Source organism: Chelonoidis abingdonii, chromosome 9 (assembly GCF_003597395.2).
Source record: "Chelonoidis abingdonii isolate Lonesome George chromosome 9, CheloAbing_2.0, whole genome shotgun sequence".
NCBI lineage: Eukaryota > Metazoa > Chordata > Testudines > Testudinidae > Chelonoidis > Chelonoidis abingdonii.
In genome coordinates this window covers 5892046-5908299 of record NC_133777.1, presented here as the reverse complement: position 1 = coordinate 5908299, position 16254 = coordinate 5892046, and the positions used below count along the sequence as shown (strand labels likewise).

Here is a 16254-nt window from a genome sequence, read left to right as displayed (position 1 = left end):
AGATCATTTTTTAAAATTGATTTTACTGTGATTTTAACCATTTAAGCTGTTGGTTTGTTTTTTGCATTTAACGGAGCTTGGACAATGAAAGCTGACTGGTTAGCTTCATTTTTAGTTTCACTTAGATTCATTCATCCACTTATAAACAAAGGCCAGGTTCTGCTCAGCTACACTGGCAGCATCGCCCATACCAAGTGTACAAAAATCTGGAGGGGGTAAGCTTTTCTTTGCAAACATGAAGGTTAGAAGCTAAATATTCTAAAAAAATGAAAGCTGAGATTCTCACATAATTAACTGACTCCAGGTGCTGGGGCTTTAAAGGAAAAAAATAGGAACATAGGATACAGGACATAAGACTGGAAGAGACCCCTGAATCACTGAGTACAGTCCTCTCCCATTACAGGCAAGCCTGTAATATAGTCCCGTTCATAATTTTGCCAAGTGCCATCTTGAAGCGAGTGAGGTTGTTTGCCCCACTGTTCCCATTGGAAGGCTGTTCCAGAACGAGATCATGATAAAAATCATAAGAGTTGGCAATGCTGCATGAGTGAAAATGTGAGGTCATGCTATTGGTTCTGCTCAGAGCATGTGACAGCCATCATTTGGCTCAACATGGTAGGGAGAGAACCAGGGACCCCCAGAGCTAAAGCATCAACTGCTAATGGTTGAGTTAAAGAGCCCAGGGGTGAAACATCCTCACATCCTTGGTGGATCCCACCGGGGGCTACCTAACAGATTGATCTGTGGGTTAGGTGCAGTGTTGCTCAGTGCAGTTATTTATTTATACATGCCACTGAAACACACAACATCTGATTCAATTATTTATTTATTTTTTAAAATCCAGGTATTATTTCACACTGGGGGCCAGATTGCAATCCCCTTATTCCTGCTGGACTGTACCTTACACCAGGAGTGGTGCCCTGAAGTAATGGCACTACTCAGGGTGAGTAATGGGACCAGACTCTCAGCTCCTGGGTTTTGTTAAACCTTTAAATAAATAAAATTAAGGGCAGGTCTTTACTACCCACCAGATCTGCGGGTAGTGATTGACCTATCGGGGATTGATTTATTGCGTCTAGTCTAGACGGGGATAAATCGATCCCCGTTGACTCCGGAACTCCAGTTCACGAGAGGTGGAAGCGGAGTTGACGTGGGAGTGGCAGTGGTTGACTCACCGCCATCCTCACGACCAGGTAAGTTGACCTAAGATACTCCGACTTCAGCCATGCTATTTGCATAGCTGAAGTTGCATATCTTAGGTCGACCTCTCCCTGCCCCCACCAGTGTAGATCAGGGCCTAAATGGGGGACCTGCCAATGAGATGGCTGGAAGGTCAGTGCTGGACAGGGACTTATTCGGAAGAGCCCATCAGACAATGACACAGAAACCTCTCGGAACAAGAACTACTTTACCTGCCCTAAATTGTCGAAGTTGTATTTCCGTCGGACCCATCTGTAGTGCATGCTAGTGCAGTCAGCTTTAGTGGAGATGTTTTTGGTGTCTGGTCCTTCGCAGCAGTAGAACTTGCCCTTAAAAAGCTGAAATTGAAGAGAAGGGAGGAAAAATATCTCGGGAAGCCTGGCATGGGCGCTTGGTTCTGTTCCAATGACAGATCATTGTTTGCCTTGGCTGGAATTTGGGATTCCTTCCCTTGTCCCTGCAGCTGAGGTACCCCTTTTCAGGCACAGAGCCTGAAGCCCCTCTGTTGGGTTAAGAGGATTTCAAGTCCCTGGAGAGATTGGAGTGGCTTGCCTCACACAGCAAGGGAAAGCCTATTCTGAATGGCCTCTCTGTCTTGTTGGCGGGCAAGGGATTATCTGAATGAGTGCTTGGTTACAGAGGGAGCGTCTTACCTGAACCCCTAAGATCCCGAAGATAATGAAGAAAGCACAGCAGATAAGCACAATATTTCCAATAGGCCTGAGGGATGATATCAAGGTCTCCACCACCAGTTTTAGACCTGGGGCTCTGCTGATGACTCTGGAGAAAAAGCAGCAGAACAAAGCTTGGCACTCATCCTAGACTCATACAACCATAGAATTAAAAGGGACCGCCAGGGCCATCTAGTCTAGCCTCCATTTATCCCAGCTTTATTCTTCCTCCTCCTCCTTGTGGGCAGTCAGGCTGATACAACCCTTCTTTATCCCCCATATGTATTGGTATGGTCCCCTATCATATAGTATATTACACTATACTATTCTATAGCTCCTTTCATCAATTGATTTCAAAGCGCTGTACAGGTGTTAATTAATTAAGCCTCACTACATCCCTGTGAAAGAGATAAGTGTTCATGGACCTGCCCTTCTCTCAGGGCTAGTGTTCAAGGCTCTTTGTACACTCAGGCAGATGTCTCTGCATCGGCTGCATTTGGCTCACATTTTGAAAGTTCTCTTTGCACACGTGAGAGCTGGAAATATCAGGCCTGGTGTTCATTTACACTAAGGCCATCTCCCACCATTCGGGTACCATAAAGGGGCCTTAAAAAGAGTGCAAGTGTGCTTAAAGGGCCTTAGTAAAGATAAGAATCAGGCCTTTGTTTTTAAATGACAACTTAGAATATGGTTGTGCGGCAATTAAAAAAAACAACGAGGCTGCATAACAACATTATGCAAGATGCCCTGGATATAGAGTCAGTTTCATGCTCCAATTTACTCTCTCGTAACAGACTGAGAGGAGGTGAAGTTGAAACTGAAAGCCAAAAAGGAAAGACTTAGTTTACACAATGCATAATTAAACCTGTGGGACTCACTGCCGCAAGATTTCACTGAGATCAAACACGTAGCAGGGCCTTAGAGCAGACAATAAGAACATTAACAGTTACATTAGATAGGATAAAAATGTATAAGGGATATAAACCCTTCTGCTGCAGGGCACAAGCCAGTCTCACCAGCTGATGAAGGTTAGGAAGGAATATCTCCTATGGGCAGGTTGTTTCATAGAATCGTAGAATCATAGAAAATTAGCGTTGGAAGAGACCTCAGGAGGTCACCTAGTCCAACCCCCTGCTCGAAGCAGGACCAACCCCAACTAAATCATCCCAGCCAGGGCTTTGTCAAGCCTGACCTTAAAAACCTCTCAGTATAGAGATTCCACCACCTCTCTAGGGAACCCATTTCAGTGCTTCACCACTCTCCTAATGAAATAGTGTTTCCTAATATCCAATCTAAACTTCCCTCACTGCAGCTTGAGACCATTATTTCTTGTTTTGTCATCTGCCACCACTGAGACCAGCCGAGCTCCATCCTCTTTGGAACCCCCCTTTAGGTAGTTGAAGGCTGCTATCAAATCCCCCCTCACTCTTCTCTTCTGCAGACTAAGCAAGTCCAGCTCCTTCAGCCTCTCGTCATAAGTCATGTGCTCCAGCCCCCTAATCATTTTCATTGCCCTCTCCTGGACTTTTTCACAATTGCCCACTAAAGGGTTTCTAGCACTTTCCTCTGAAATATTGGCCACCATCAGAGACAGGATACTGAACCACTCGTCTGATCTGGAATGGCAGATGTTGCGTTCAGTGGCCTTATACCAAGCCTGAACTTTGCCCACAAATACCAAGCATGTAAAATATTTCTAGCAGTGTATAGACAGTAACTCACAGCAGTCTTAATCATTTAATAAATGGAGAAACTCAAGTGCAGGGTGGTTAAGCGAGGCCACAGAGAGTCTGTTTCTGGTGGATTTCTGAAGGCAGAGGCAGGTTTAGAGCACTGCATTTGTGCCTCGCAATCTTGGGCTCAGACCTTTAGAACACACCTATTTTGTAAGTTACTCAGATGTTCCGTCTTTGGAAATGTTCAGGAAGGCTAATGAACCAAGAGCTCAATCCTGCAACGTACTGAGCACCCTGGCCCCAATCCAGCCAGGCACTTAAGCACATGTTCAACTTGCTGTCAGTGGGATCACTCAAGCACTTAGTTAAGCACAGGCTGCCTCAAGCCTGTGGTGCTCAGCCCCTTTTGCAGGATTGAACCGCAAGACACCATTTATAAAGGGGAGGGGTGTTTTATCCTATGAGTGGGGTTGTGAAATACGGTACTGGCCAAAAAGGCCAAGCCAAGAGAGTGCCCCATTGCTCTAGGTCCTGTAAATACGCAAAGAAAGAGATGGTCCCTATTCTGAAGAGATTGCAGTCTAAAAGCGTAGCAGTAAAGACAAATTCAGACAACAGACCGAGAGACTGAAGCAACAAATTAGATGGAAACATTAATGCCACCAAGGAAATAACTAGCGAATACACGAAAGCCATTGCTTAGGTAGGAATGGGCCGGATTGTTTCTGGCTTACTAGTGTGATGGAAAGAGGCAAATGGCTCTTTTTCCTAAGGACCACACGTTTCTGGAGCCACCTATCTTGTTTCTGAAGAAATTTCAGGGGAAAGTGAATGTGTTTTTGTTGGGCATGATGCAAAATGGGTATGGGCAAAGTGAGCCGATAAAAACTCCCCAAGTATTTACACTCTCCTTGTCCCTTTATTACTGTGCTATCAAACAAAACGCAAATTCCCTTTATCCCTCTTTCAAATATTGAAAACATGACCTTTCCTCTTCCTAGCCGACAGCTACGTTGTGTCTACGTGGTATTAGATATACACACACAGGAGAAAGACTACAGAAGCTGGAGCTTATCAAATTATTGCCAGGACCTGTTTAATTGCCAATTCACTCTCAGCCAATGCGACCTTCTCACTTGGGAATGGCTGTAAGGTTGTGCAGTGTAACATGTCATTTTGATTAGGGAGCCAGCCTGATATGTAAAATTATGATAAAAATGCAGCATGAGGAAGGAATTCATCATACACACAGTGTGAGTCCGATAAAAACTTCCTGCCCCAAACCAGATCAGCTCTTTTAGATAGTGGTGAAGACAAATTACCAGTCATTTTGCTCTTCCTCACAGGTGCTGAGTGTGTGCATATACAACAGATGGACCGAAACCCATTTGGTGTTCACATTCATTCACTTCTGATAATAAGCAATTGAAAGCTCAGATATTTCTCCATCGCCGTTGAGGGCTTGTCTACACTGGATAATTTTAAATTAGTTTAAAAAATCAAGTTAGTTAAATTACTGTGCAGACACACTCTTATTGGTTTCAGACTGATTATACTGGGTTAGCTTGGGACTGTAAATTGATCAATGCCAGATAAACAAATCTAAGCCAAGCTCACAGCAATATAAGAGTCCACACAGGAGGCTGTACCAGTTTAACTAAAGTGGTTTAAAATCATACCATTAGCTAAACTGGTTCAACATTGTGTGTATACCAGGCTGGAGACTGAAAAGCTGGCCTGGAAATCTTCACGAAAACACAACCTTGCCCCTTTCATAACTTCTTAAGACTTTGATGTTGAAACAGAGAAGGATCCTGGCTTGGTGTTAATCCAGAAATGTGACTGACGTTTTCAAACTTTGGAAGAACCCTCTACTACAGCAATTACTTGTTTTTCCATCCCAGAGCAGATTCACTACAATCAAAGTTGCCAATTTCTGTTAACACTTCTTTGTGGTGAGAATAATTTTTTACGGCCTGGTAAAATACCATTAGTTTTCCCATCATTATCAGCTATTGTTCTATCAGAGCACTTTCATCATGAATTTGCAAGGATGCCATAAAGTGAGATGCGTTACCATGACGATTCCAATTGACACGGTGCATGCATTGTACTGAAACCATTCAGTATTTTTAGTGTGTCCCAGTGGATAGATTGGCCAGACCTATTGTTGGTGGTTGAGTCACTTCATCAACCTGTGCCTCATTTTCCCCACCTGTAAAGGAGGAACAATGTTCACCACCTTTGTGAAGCGCTTTGAGGTCTTTGGATGAAACGTGCTATATAAGCGCTAGCTTGAAAAGCAGCAGAGAATCCTGTGGCACCTTATAGACTAACAGACGTTTTGGAGCATGAGCTTTCGTGGGTGAATACCTATTCACCCACGAAAGCTCATGCTCCAAAACGTCTGTTAGTCTATAAGGTGCCACAGGATTCTCTGCTGCTTTTACAGATCCAGACTAACACGGCTACCCCTCTGATACTAGCTTGAAAAGGATATTTTGCTTCAGAAGAGTTTCCGTAGCTTAAGGAATCAAGTCTTTCCCTTCAAAGTTCTTGATTCATCAAAACAAAACAAAGGGCTCACCTACATGGCAAGTTACTGTGTGACAAGTCTGGGTATGAATCTACCGCACACCAGCTAGCTGCACAGTAACATCCCAGGTGGACACTGCTACAACACAGTGAAAGTCCTGGAATGGAGCTTAGCTTACTGTGCTTTCAAGTAGCAGCAGCCAAGCTGTGTACTTGGACTTCCACTGTAGATTCAGACCATGGCTTGACACTTAATAGCTTGCCATGAAGACAAGCCCAAACCCCACACATCCATTTTGCTCAGTGTGAAAGTACCGGAGAGGCCTCAAGGTCCGCAGCAATCTTAAGACTCGAAGGATACCCAAAATCTTAGCCCCGCCTGCAGATGCCATGGAGACAATAATATCAATGATGGATACAAAGACCAGGACCCCATCCAGGACATTCCAGCTGCTTTGGAGATAGGTATTTTCCCCAGAGAAGAAGCCAAGGGCCACCACCTAGAACCAGTAGGAGAAAGATATTTAAGCTGTGGCCTCATGCCTTTTGCTTATTTGCTGTACATGACGGACACAGACGTGCAGTGAAATACAGCTCATCTTAGCTCTCAGACCCCAGAGGCCAGACCTCATTGTGGGTTGGCAGGTTTAGTGCAGACGCATAATTACCTTCACCATCATCTCAACAACAAAGATTGCAGTGAAGATGTAATTGGAGACACTCAGAAATATCCTCTCCTGTAAAACAGAAATCAACAGCAGGAGACAAGTCATTTAAACAGCAGAAACCCAGCATCCTCCATCCCGCAAGTTTCTTCCCTGATGTGGCTGGGGAAAAGTTATTGTGGGTGCAGGAAAAGGGATGGGGGGCTGCTCACCGTGCTTTGGGGATCAATATCGGGCCTCTCCAGTGCAATGGTGATGCAGTTGAGAAAGATGAAGACCAGAACCACATGGTCAAACATCTTGTGGGCTATAACCTTCTGGCACATCGCTCGAATCCTGGGGGAAAAGGGGCAGAAAGGAAGAGGTCACAGCCAGAAGCCAGTCTGGATCAGCAAGCTTGGAACTCACCCCTCTGACTGGGATTTCCTTTCCCAAGAGATTCCTTTAAATCCTTCAATGGTAACTACCTCAGTGTGCTGAGATAGGACCTTCCTGTGCACAGTTTGCTGCACTCATTATCAATGAAAGAAACAAGAAATAACAATCATAAGTCTAACTGTATTAATAAGTCACCTCAGCTTCCTGCCAAGGTGCCGACGGCCCAGTCCAGTGATTCTGCCTATCACAGAAAGGTTACTTAGAGCACAAGGCGCCAACTTCAGATGTTCTCACTCAGTCCTTCCCCATACAAGAGTTTTGCCTACGGAAGGGCTGACTAAAACTGGAGTCTGGAACAGCCCCTCCTGTGGTAAAACCCACTTGAATGGCTAGGGAGAAAGAAACACAAGACCTGTGAGGATTCCCTCACAGAATTCTTCTCCCTCAGTCAGGGCTGGGTGTATCCTGCTGAACAGAGTGAGCTTCTCCCAAGCCCCAGTTTTCAGCTGACAGCCCACCCAGTGGACTGGGGTTTCTTACCGATTCTGAGGAGAAAACAAGTAGAGGGACCAGTTTTCGTGATTCTTGCACCATGCTGGTTTGTAGGGCTCCAGGGCTTTACGAATCCTGTAGCAGTAACTCTGGAGAGAACAAAGAAATTGCTCTTTTCTTTAGTTTTCCCGGCTCTTTAGCCCATGGGGTCCCTCTGCCCTTCTCAAACGACCCTCTGAATTTGCTCTCTAGGTGGTTTTTGGACAAGGCAGTGTTAGGTCTTCATTTTCACAGACAAATTCTATCTGTGTCCTTATCTGGCCCCCATCACCACAGTAAAGTGACGTGCCAGAGGTCCAAATGGAGCCTGTGGCTAAGCCAGGAATTGCACTCAGGTTTCCACGTGTCCCAATCCAAAGCCCTATCCAAAACACCGTCTTTCCTATCCTCCCATCAGCCTCGCAGGGACATGAATAAAAGTCCCACGGAGTACAATGGAAGTAGTGTACACTGGCAACCAAAGGTAGAATAGAAACCTTGTTACAGGGCAATCTGACACTCAGACCAGCAGTTGGGATTGGGACTGACACAGGCTGGTAAAGATCTAATGCCTGGGGTGAAATTTGGTTGAGATGGGGGTCAACCACAGCCAGGGATTGTAGCTCACCCAAGTGGGTGCCCATTGCCTGGACACTTCACCTTGCCTACAGATCAGACAGTAACAGAACACCCCTGTTCGCAAACAAAACTCTTTGGGAAGTGGATGCCAATTCACGAGGAACTGGACTCTTTCATCTACACCAGCCAGTAGGTGGTAACATCTCCGCACAGGATTTGAACAGCACCTTACAGGGAAAAGGCTCCCTTACCCCCACAGCTGCCCAATCCCCACGGCGACTTACGTCATCCATGTCGTCGTCGTAGTCCAAGGGGTCGTCCTTGTGGCTGTCGATGCGCAGGAAGAACTCGCTGGGCACATGCACCATTTTGCCATTGCAGTCCTGGTACTCTGTGGGCAGCACGGCCATGGGGTTGATGCTGAGGGAGTGGCGCACGGTGGGGAACTGGAGAAGCTCAGGCAAGTCCAAGGAACTTCTGCAATCCAGGGACTCCGCACGGCGGTGCAAGGTGGCTCTGCTGACAGTGCTGGATTTGGCATCATCAGAGTCATCATCCGTGCTCCCTTTCCCCTCCCCCGAGAGCAAGGACTCTCTTTCCCCAGACTGGTTCTTCTTTTTGAGGCTTGGGGCTCTGCCGAGGCTGTTCCAGCTTGAGCGTCGGCTTCCCCAGTTGCTGTTGGGTCCCCAGTTCGCACACGGCGAGCTGCGGAGGCTGGACTGAGAGATGGGAACAACACATGAGATTTCACCCTCAAGCAGAAGAGGGAAGGAAATGGCTCAGAGGGAAAGGAATTTAGCCCAGCAATTATGGCACAAACTGCCAGGCGGCTCCAGAGACACGACAGGCATTCAGTTAAGAACAGCCAGGGAACACTGCAGGTGTTGTTAAGGGCTAAGATAGGTAAGTTCACGCTGCTGGACAGGGCCCCACACTGGGAACACTGGAGTTCCAGTTGAGTGCTTTTCTGCAATCTCTCTCATCTCCTTGACTCCCATATACCTGGGTACTCATGTGTACCCACATCAAAGCTGTTTCTTTAAAGTGCACCCTCTGCATGGCTAGAACCCTTCACAATGCAGGATTCCTGAATCCCATGTCGGTTTTAAGCACCCAGGGTCCGGCCTGTTCATGCCAGCCACATTAGAAAGGCTCCAAGAAGGCTTTCATAGGACTTCCCCTTTTCCAGAATTACAAAAGCTATTGATTCCCCCCCGAAATTACACTCAATGCACTATGGCCTGGGGTCTGAGTCCACATACCTGACTCAACACCTCTCTTAAAACATTCCCCATGTAAACTGGGCACAACTAATGAAAACTCAAGGCTGGCTCCGCACCTGCTCCAGATCCATGCAGGAGGAGCCTAGATCCATGGAGGAGCCCGGCAAAGGAGGATTTTATGGAATCCCCTCTTGGGGTCGGTCACAGAGCCCTTTTATAGAACACTTGATGTAGTCCTGTTTTTCAGATAAATCAGTTACAGTGGGACTGCTCCACATCAACTTGATGGCAGGGCTGGGATCAGTCACTGGAGATACATTCTTGTGTGTGTCAGTAAAAATCACACAACTGGTTCCTAAGGGCTTGCCTCTCATTTACACTAACTAAGATCCCTTTACACCACTCTGGCAGTAAAAATGTGTCCAGCCCTAAGACTCTATTCCCACTAGGTAATATTTTTTTAAACACTTACGTGACTTAAGTGTCTAAATCACATTGGCATTCAATGGGTCTTAGGCACCTAAGTGCTTTTGAAAATTTTACCCAGACAGTAGCCTCATTTTCCCTTAAATATTCACTCAAATGGATTCCGCCCCCCAATAAATTTCTAAAGATGATTATTTTGTGACTGCAATTTGCATTGCTGAATGGTTCCTGGGATGAAAGCGTTCAAGGTCAGAGCAGTGAAGCCTAGAAAGAAAACTTTTCTCTTAACGTTTTCCTTCCGGCACAGAGACAGAGCTGACTGCTTTAAGCATTCTCACTGATTTCGATTAAGGTTCATCTCAGTGCTGTTACATTGGGTAGCTGCTTGTGTCCTGATTCGAGCCATGAGCCAGCAATCCCATGTAAACCCAAGACAAACTATAGAGTCATCTGTTTTCTTTTCAGAATCATTACCTTGGCTAAGCAACTTACCAAAGGTGATAACAGTTCTACCTCAGCACGCTGCATGAAGCGCATTAGTGCTCTACTGCTTTGATTTTGACATGATATTGAAGTTACATAGTGAAAAACAGGGCCGATAAGCATAGATGGAAACCAGTTTTTGTCCATTAACTCTGGTCCTTCTGTATTCACGCCTTCCCACCCACTGCCCTGTTGTAAGTGCAACAAAATCTACTGCCTGTTCAGTAATTCCAGCCATCTCTCTCCCCTCAGATGGTTATTCCCTAAGGATAATCCATTATTTCAGCTCTTGGTTTCTGTTTGTTCCCCTCAAGAAGGGGCCATTGTATAATAAACAAGAACAGAGCAGAGCAGCCGTACAAGGGGTGAACAAGCATTCAGATTCCTTCGCAGTCATTCCAAGATGGTTTATTCTGGCCTCACAGGTGGGTCTCACATCTAGCCAATCATTAAAATGCCACAGGGAATTAGGGCCCTGCAGAGCCACCACCCCTTAGTTTCGCTTGACAGATGCTTTGCTCATCTCTGAGACGCCCGGGGGCTGTGCAGTCATTCCAAGAAGAACGTGTTTCTTACCATAGTGGCTTGCCTGTGCAAAAGTCAAATGAAACCCCTCAAAGAGAGTGCCCAGGTGTAATGTTTGGGGCTGCCTGCATCCAGTCAGCTGAGCCAGCTCATCCCCTCTCCCTACACCTCCATCGTAAACAAGGGAAACTGTTCAGGGGCACCGGGTCCCAGTTACTCACATGTGCAACACCCAGTAACCTCGTCTTCCTTAAGCCTTCTGCAGATGAAGCAGCAAAGCCCCCAGACCCTAGTTTCTCCAGTGACTACAGCACCAGCAACTCACCTTGACTGCTCTAGGCATTCTCTGTCACGTCAGCCCTCCTGACGACAGACCACACACTACCCAGCGCTGCACCTGACAGTCCAGTCTGCGACTCTGGATTCCCCACTGCTTCTCTGCAGCCCGAATCCACTGTTATGACCATCCTGCCCTATTTCATCATGCACCCTGCTGTCTGATCTCATCTTCCCACCCATCACTTCATTTCCACCACCCAACCCAGGGTAGGAAAAATTACTGCTGAGTCGCGGTGCATCATGGGATAGGAAGTCACCACGATGTACCATGGGAGATGTAGTCCAACCAGGACGCCAGGCAATAGAGGGGAATGGGGACTTAGGGACCCAGAACTATAAATCCCATCAAACACCGTGATAGGTCAGGCCATGCAGAGATTAATGTCTACTTGAAACAAAACATTATGACATTTCCAAATCAAAATTTTTCACATCTTCCCATTCTGTGATAGGTTTAGATATTTTGAATTTTTGTCTGAAAACAAATTTGAGAATTTCCCACAGTATGGCAATTCCAATTTGTGATCAGCTCTGTACACAACCTTGATATGTTACCAAAGCCACTGAAAATGTTAAAAGAGCATGAAAGGTTGCAAAGTCAAGTACTCAAAAATTAGTAAACGCCAAAATGAAGATTGCCAGTGTGCAACCTTAATTATGCCTTTTTGTGTGTATGCATTATGATACCGTCTTTAATTACATGATCACTTACTATTTTTTCCTACATGATGCTTGCCTCATTCAGTGCACAGGCTGGACCTGCTCTGAGGATGAATCAGGGCTACCAGGAGGTTGCTGTCTGTGGGGCAGCCTTTTCACAAGGATGGCAAAGGGCATATCCCTGACCCACCCCCTGCTAAATTTCAAATCCTAGCTCCAAAGCACAGGGACACTAAAGCTGCTCAAAGAAAAGGTCACTTGAATTTTTTAACATGGGGAGAAACGATGTATTTTTTCCCAGCCTCCCTCTCAGAAATGGCTAAACTGTTTTGGCTGCAATTTCCCAAAACAATTCAGCCTGAGGCTGATACACAGCATGGAAAATTTCAGCCCAAATGGTTAGAGTTTTTCAAAGTTATATGCAATTGAAAACAGGGTCTTATAATGGGAAATATTGGGCAACCTTAATCAGAGGCAGTGCTACCAGCCCTGCTTATAATGTTATACATTTATATCTCCCTCTGTGTTACATAAAAGGCAGATAATAGGGGGCAACTGCTAATACTGGTAACATACCAAAGACTTTTGATCGTAGCTCAGTGGATCAACTGAAGCATTGCTCCCTCTCCTTGAGTCCACGAAGGTGTGCACTGAATCCATGTGCGGCGAGCACTTTGGCGTTGGCATGGGAGTAGCAGCAGTGCGCATGATGATGGGAGGGGGTATGCTAGCCCTGCCCTCCACGTGACCATTTGGGGTGATGGCAAGGGAGTACATCTTCATCTCTGGAAAGAAGGCGAGCTGCAGTTAGGCCTCCGCTCAGGAGCTTAGCTGAGGACTGCAACCAGCACTTTTAAAATGGGCAACACCTGTTTGTCTCCTATTGACTTCACTGAATGGAAGATCAAATTGAAATTCCTTGGTGCCACCAATGCCAGATCAGTCTTTCATAGGAGATAGAAGGCCAAGGTCAGGAGCATTCAGAAGGCCCAATCTTAATAACAATCCCTAGTTCTTACCTAGCACTCTTTATCAGTAGATCTCAAATGGCTTTAAAAAGGGGTTGCTATCATTATCCCCAGTTAACACATGGAGGAAGCTGAGGCATGGTGAGGAGAAGTGACTTGTCCAAGGTAACTTAGCAGGATAACAGCAGAGCCAGGAATAGGACCCAGGTGTCCTGAGTTCCAATCCAGTGCTCTGTCCGCTAGGCCATCAGAATTTGCTGAGTTACAAACTCATTCTGGACTACAAAAGGAGTTTCAGGTGCTCAGGAGCAATTAGGATTGGAGTTGTGGATTGTATGACTATTATTTTTCCCCTAAGGGAAACGGCTGTTAGTCCCCATGTGTTGGCCAAATTACAATCTGGATAAATTATTCTTCTCTTCTTGTGGTGCAGAGATTTCATGATTTGTAAAGTGCTTTGGATTCCTTCGGGGCAGAAGGCACTGTACAAATGTGCGCTGTGATGGTTAGTCATCCATTCCAGGGACAGGAAATGCTAAGGGTTTCCAACCATGCATACATTTATAGGAGCAATCCTTATACAACAGAATAATCTAATGGACTACTTTCCCCTGATAATTGCTGCTAGTTAATAAAAAGAAAGGGAGCAATTACATCATATTGTTTCAGCTCCATTGCAAGGGAAAATGGACCTCTCCTTGAGACATAGGGGCTGTCACAGCAACACAGCATTAGATCTTTTCAGAAAGCAACATAATGTACTCGTTAAAATTACAGAAACTGTATTCACGATGAAGATAAACAAGAATCTATACAACAAAACTCCTTCTGCACTACTGAGTGCAGTAATACTCTGTCATCAAAAGCCTAGATTCAAATACAAGGTCTGGAGTCGAGAGCAACTCTTAATTCATTCTATCTCAGTGGATTTCAGTTTAATGGTTGCAGAATCTGCTGTGTGGGGGAGGGGAGAGGATGAGACCATCTGCCATACGTAGGAGAGAAGAACAATTTTACACTGGTACAGGTAGTTCAGGAAATGATTCCACTTCCACTGCACTGAGAAAGCCAAGGATTTTATTACCCCTGCCAATTCTCCTCAAATGCCTGATTTTGTCAGGCAGTGCCTTGTATTTTTAGCATTAGGTTGCTTATTTGCTTATGCACAAACAGCCTGACCATAAACCACTGAAGTCAATAGAAGCTTTGCCAATCACTTCAAGGGGTGGAAGATCAAGCCCCAAATCTGCTAATTTGTATCACATAAAATCCTTCTGTCTATACACATTTTACAGGCCAATGGGTTTATAACGGGATCATGAATGCCCTTATGTTGTTTGTACACATGTTGGCATTTAGGAGGTTTATGGAGACTGCAAATGGTCCTGTTATTCCTTGTCCACAGTTTATTCTGAGAATTCAGTCCTTCTCTATTTGTGAGCTCCCTGAGAATAAGTGGCAATTTCCTTCCTGCTCTTGAATGAGCCTGTTATTCGAAGTGGTTCTGCAAACAGTTTATACAAAGGAACTTCAGCCTGTGGATTGTTCGCCAACCGTCTGCAGCGAAGATGAATTTGATAACCCAATATTTGGAATTTTCCAGTTGAGCTGAATGACTGTGCAGGTAAATCTCCTAGTATTGCTCCAGCACTCTCAACTGGTGACCCCAACCATTAAAATACTTCTGTTTCTACCGGAAATGAATTCCATTTGGCTGCCAAATGACCGTCATTTCATTGAGTCAAATGAATTTTGGCTACAGACCCAAAAGACACTTGAAAATGCTCCTAACAAAACCCCACCCTGAAAATTAAAAGGGGACGAGATGTAATGTGACCAAATAGCCAATACAGTTTAATATCTGAGGCAAGGATATATTGAAAAGCAACACGTTCTCTCTTCATATTTGTTAAAACTGGGAAGTCTTTTTCATATTCGAAACACTTTTTGAATAGTTGAAAATGCAAAACTGCCGCCTCACAAGCATAGCAGCCAGGTGAGTCACCACATGAAATATACTGCCCCCAGGGGAAGAGAACAGGGATAGAGCTCCCAAACTGGAGGTTCCCAAACTTTTCACTAAGTTGTATTTTGTGTCTTTTGGGGACCCATTGCACCTGCTCCTCCCCCTCCCCAGCCCTCTAGTTCCAAGCCCAAACCTCCTGGTTGGCTCCCCCCAGCCCATCCCCTTCTGTGCCCCAGCCATCCCCTCTCTCCCCACAGCTGGGTTGCAATCGCTACCAGGCTGCTGGCTGTCTGCTTGCTGGTTTCGGAAGCTTCCTTCGCACTGCACTTGCCATAGAGATCCCCTCCACCCCCGTGCCTCTTCCTGGGGATGTCACAGCACCAGAGAGGGGGGTGGAGGGTGGCTGGGGAGAGGGAGTGCCACCAGGCCCCCTGGGGGGTTGGACCCACCATGTGGGAAACACTGACCTAAACCATCTACAGGGCCTCTGGAAGCAGAGTGATAGCATAGCTATCTATGCATACTGCAGAAGGAAATTCAAGCTTATTCCTACCTGTTGCACGGAGGTCTTTCAGCTTCTCAATATCCTCATCAAAGTTGGCAGATGTCTTGTCCTCATCCGTGTCCGACTTGTTGGCATCACCCTGCAGGGAGGTGACGGGTGAATTTAATGTCTGATTAGTGTTTTGCTCTTGAGCAAGAGAAGTTTCCGAATAAAATTCCTCGGATTCATTTAAGTTACTAATGCCAGACCAATGGCTGCCCACATATTCCATCCAATCAGAGAGGCCATGTCATCTCAGGGGTAGAGCATAGTCCTGGGACATGGAAGAGTATGCTTCAAGTTCTAGCTCTACATTGACTTGTTGTGCGACCGTTGGCAAATCTCTCAACCCGGCTGTGCCTCACTTTCCCTAACTTGACGTTTGCAGCTGTTGCATTGTTCACTAAAATGGGGACCATGATACTTATCTGTTGTGGGTATTAATCAAGTAATGTTTGTAATGTGTTTTGAAAGCTGGGGCAGAGAACTCTCTCTTCGACTGTGTTTGTACAGTGATGCCTTGATCTTGATAGGGGCCTTTGGGCACTATCATACTATATGCACTAAGCATTATGATGTGTATTAGAACTGCTTTGAAATGCCCTTATAAAAGATATAGCTACTATCAGTGCTGCTGCATTCACCTCAGTGTCTAGCCTAACTGAACAATGAGTCCCATTGCAAAATGTAGAAGTGCTGTTACCATCAGAGACGTGACTAAGAAAATTTGGAATCATGGGTTTCTGTATCTATCCTCTCTCCATGATCACAAGCTGTTGGGTTTGATGTCAAAAGGATATTTTTCTACCTGCCAGTGCTGAAAAACTCAATCCAGGGATCTGAAGAATCAAGCCATGCTCTATCTTTCATCCTGCCTCGTTATAA

The 16254-nt window shown here is 45.6% G+C and overlaps 1 protein-coding gene across 2 annotated transcripts in view; it reads right to left on the bottom strand.

Moving 5' to 3' along the window:
* CACNA1H (calcium voltage-gated channel subunit alpha1 H) overlaps positions 1 to 16254 on the bottom strand; it is a 203668-nt gene that overhangs the window by 55298 nt on the left and 132116 nt on the right. For both annotated transcript variants that reach the window (XM_032762698.2, XM_075069148.1), the window contains exons 13-21: positions 15379 to 15469; positions 12468 to 12676; positions 8520 to 8954; positions 7666 to 7766; positions 6960 to 7083; positions 6751 to 6819; positions 6398 to 6582; positions 1854 to 1980; positions 1413 to 1538 (exon numbers count right to left, since the gene is read on the bottom strand). In XM_032762698.2, coding sequence (XP_032618589.1) covers positions 1413 to 1538; positions 1854 to 1980; positions 6398 to 6582; positions 6751 to 6819; positions 6960 to 7083; positions 7666 to 7766; positions 8520 to 8954; positions 12468 to 12676; positions 15379 to 15469 — 1467 coding nt within the window. The remainder of the gene's footprint in view (positions 1 to 1412; positions 1539 to 1853; positions 1981 to 6397; positions 6583 to 6750; positions 6820 to 6959; positions 7084 to 7665; positions 7767 to 8519; positions 8955 to 12467; positions 12677 to 15378; positions 15470 to 16254) is intronic.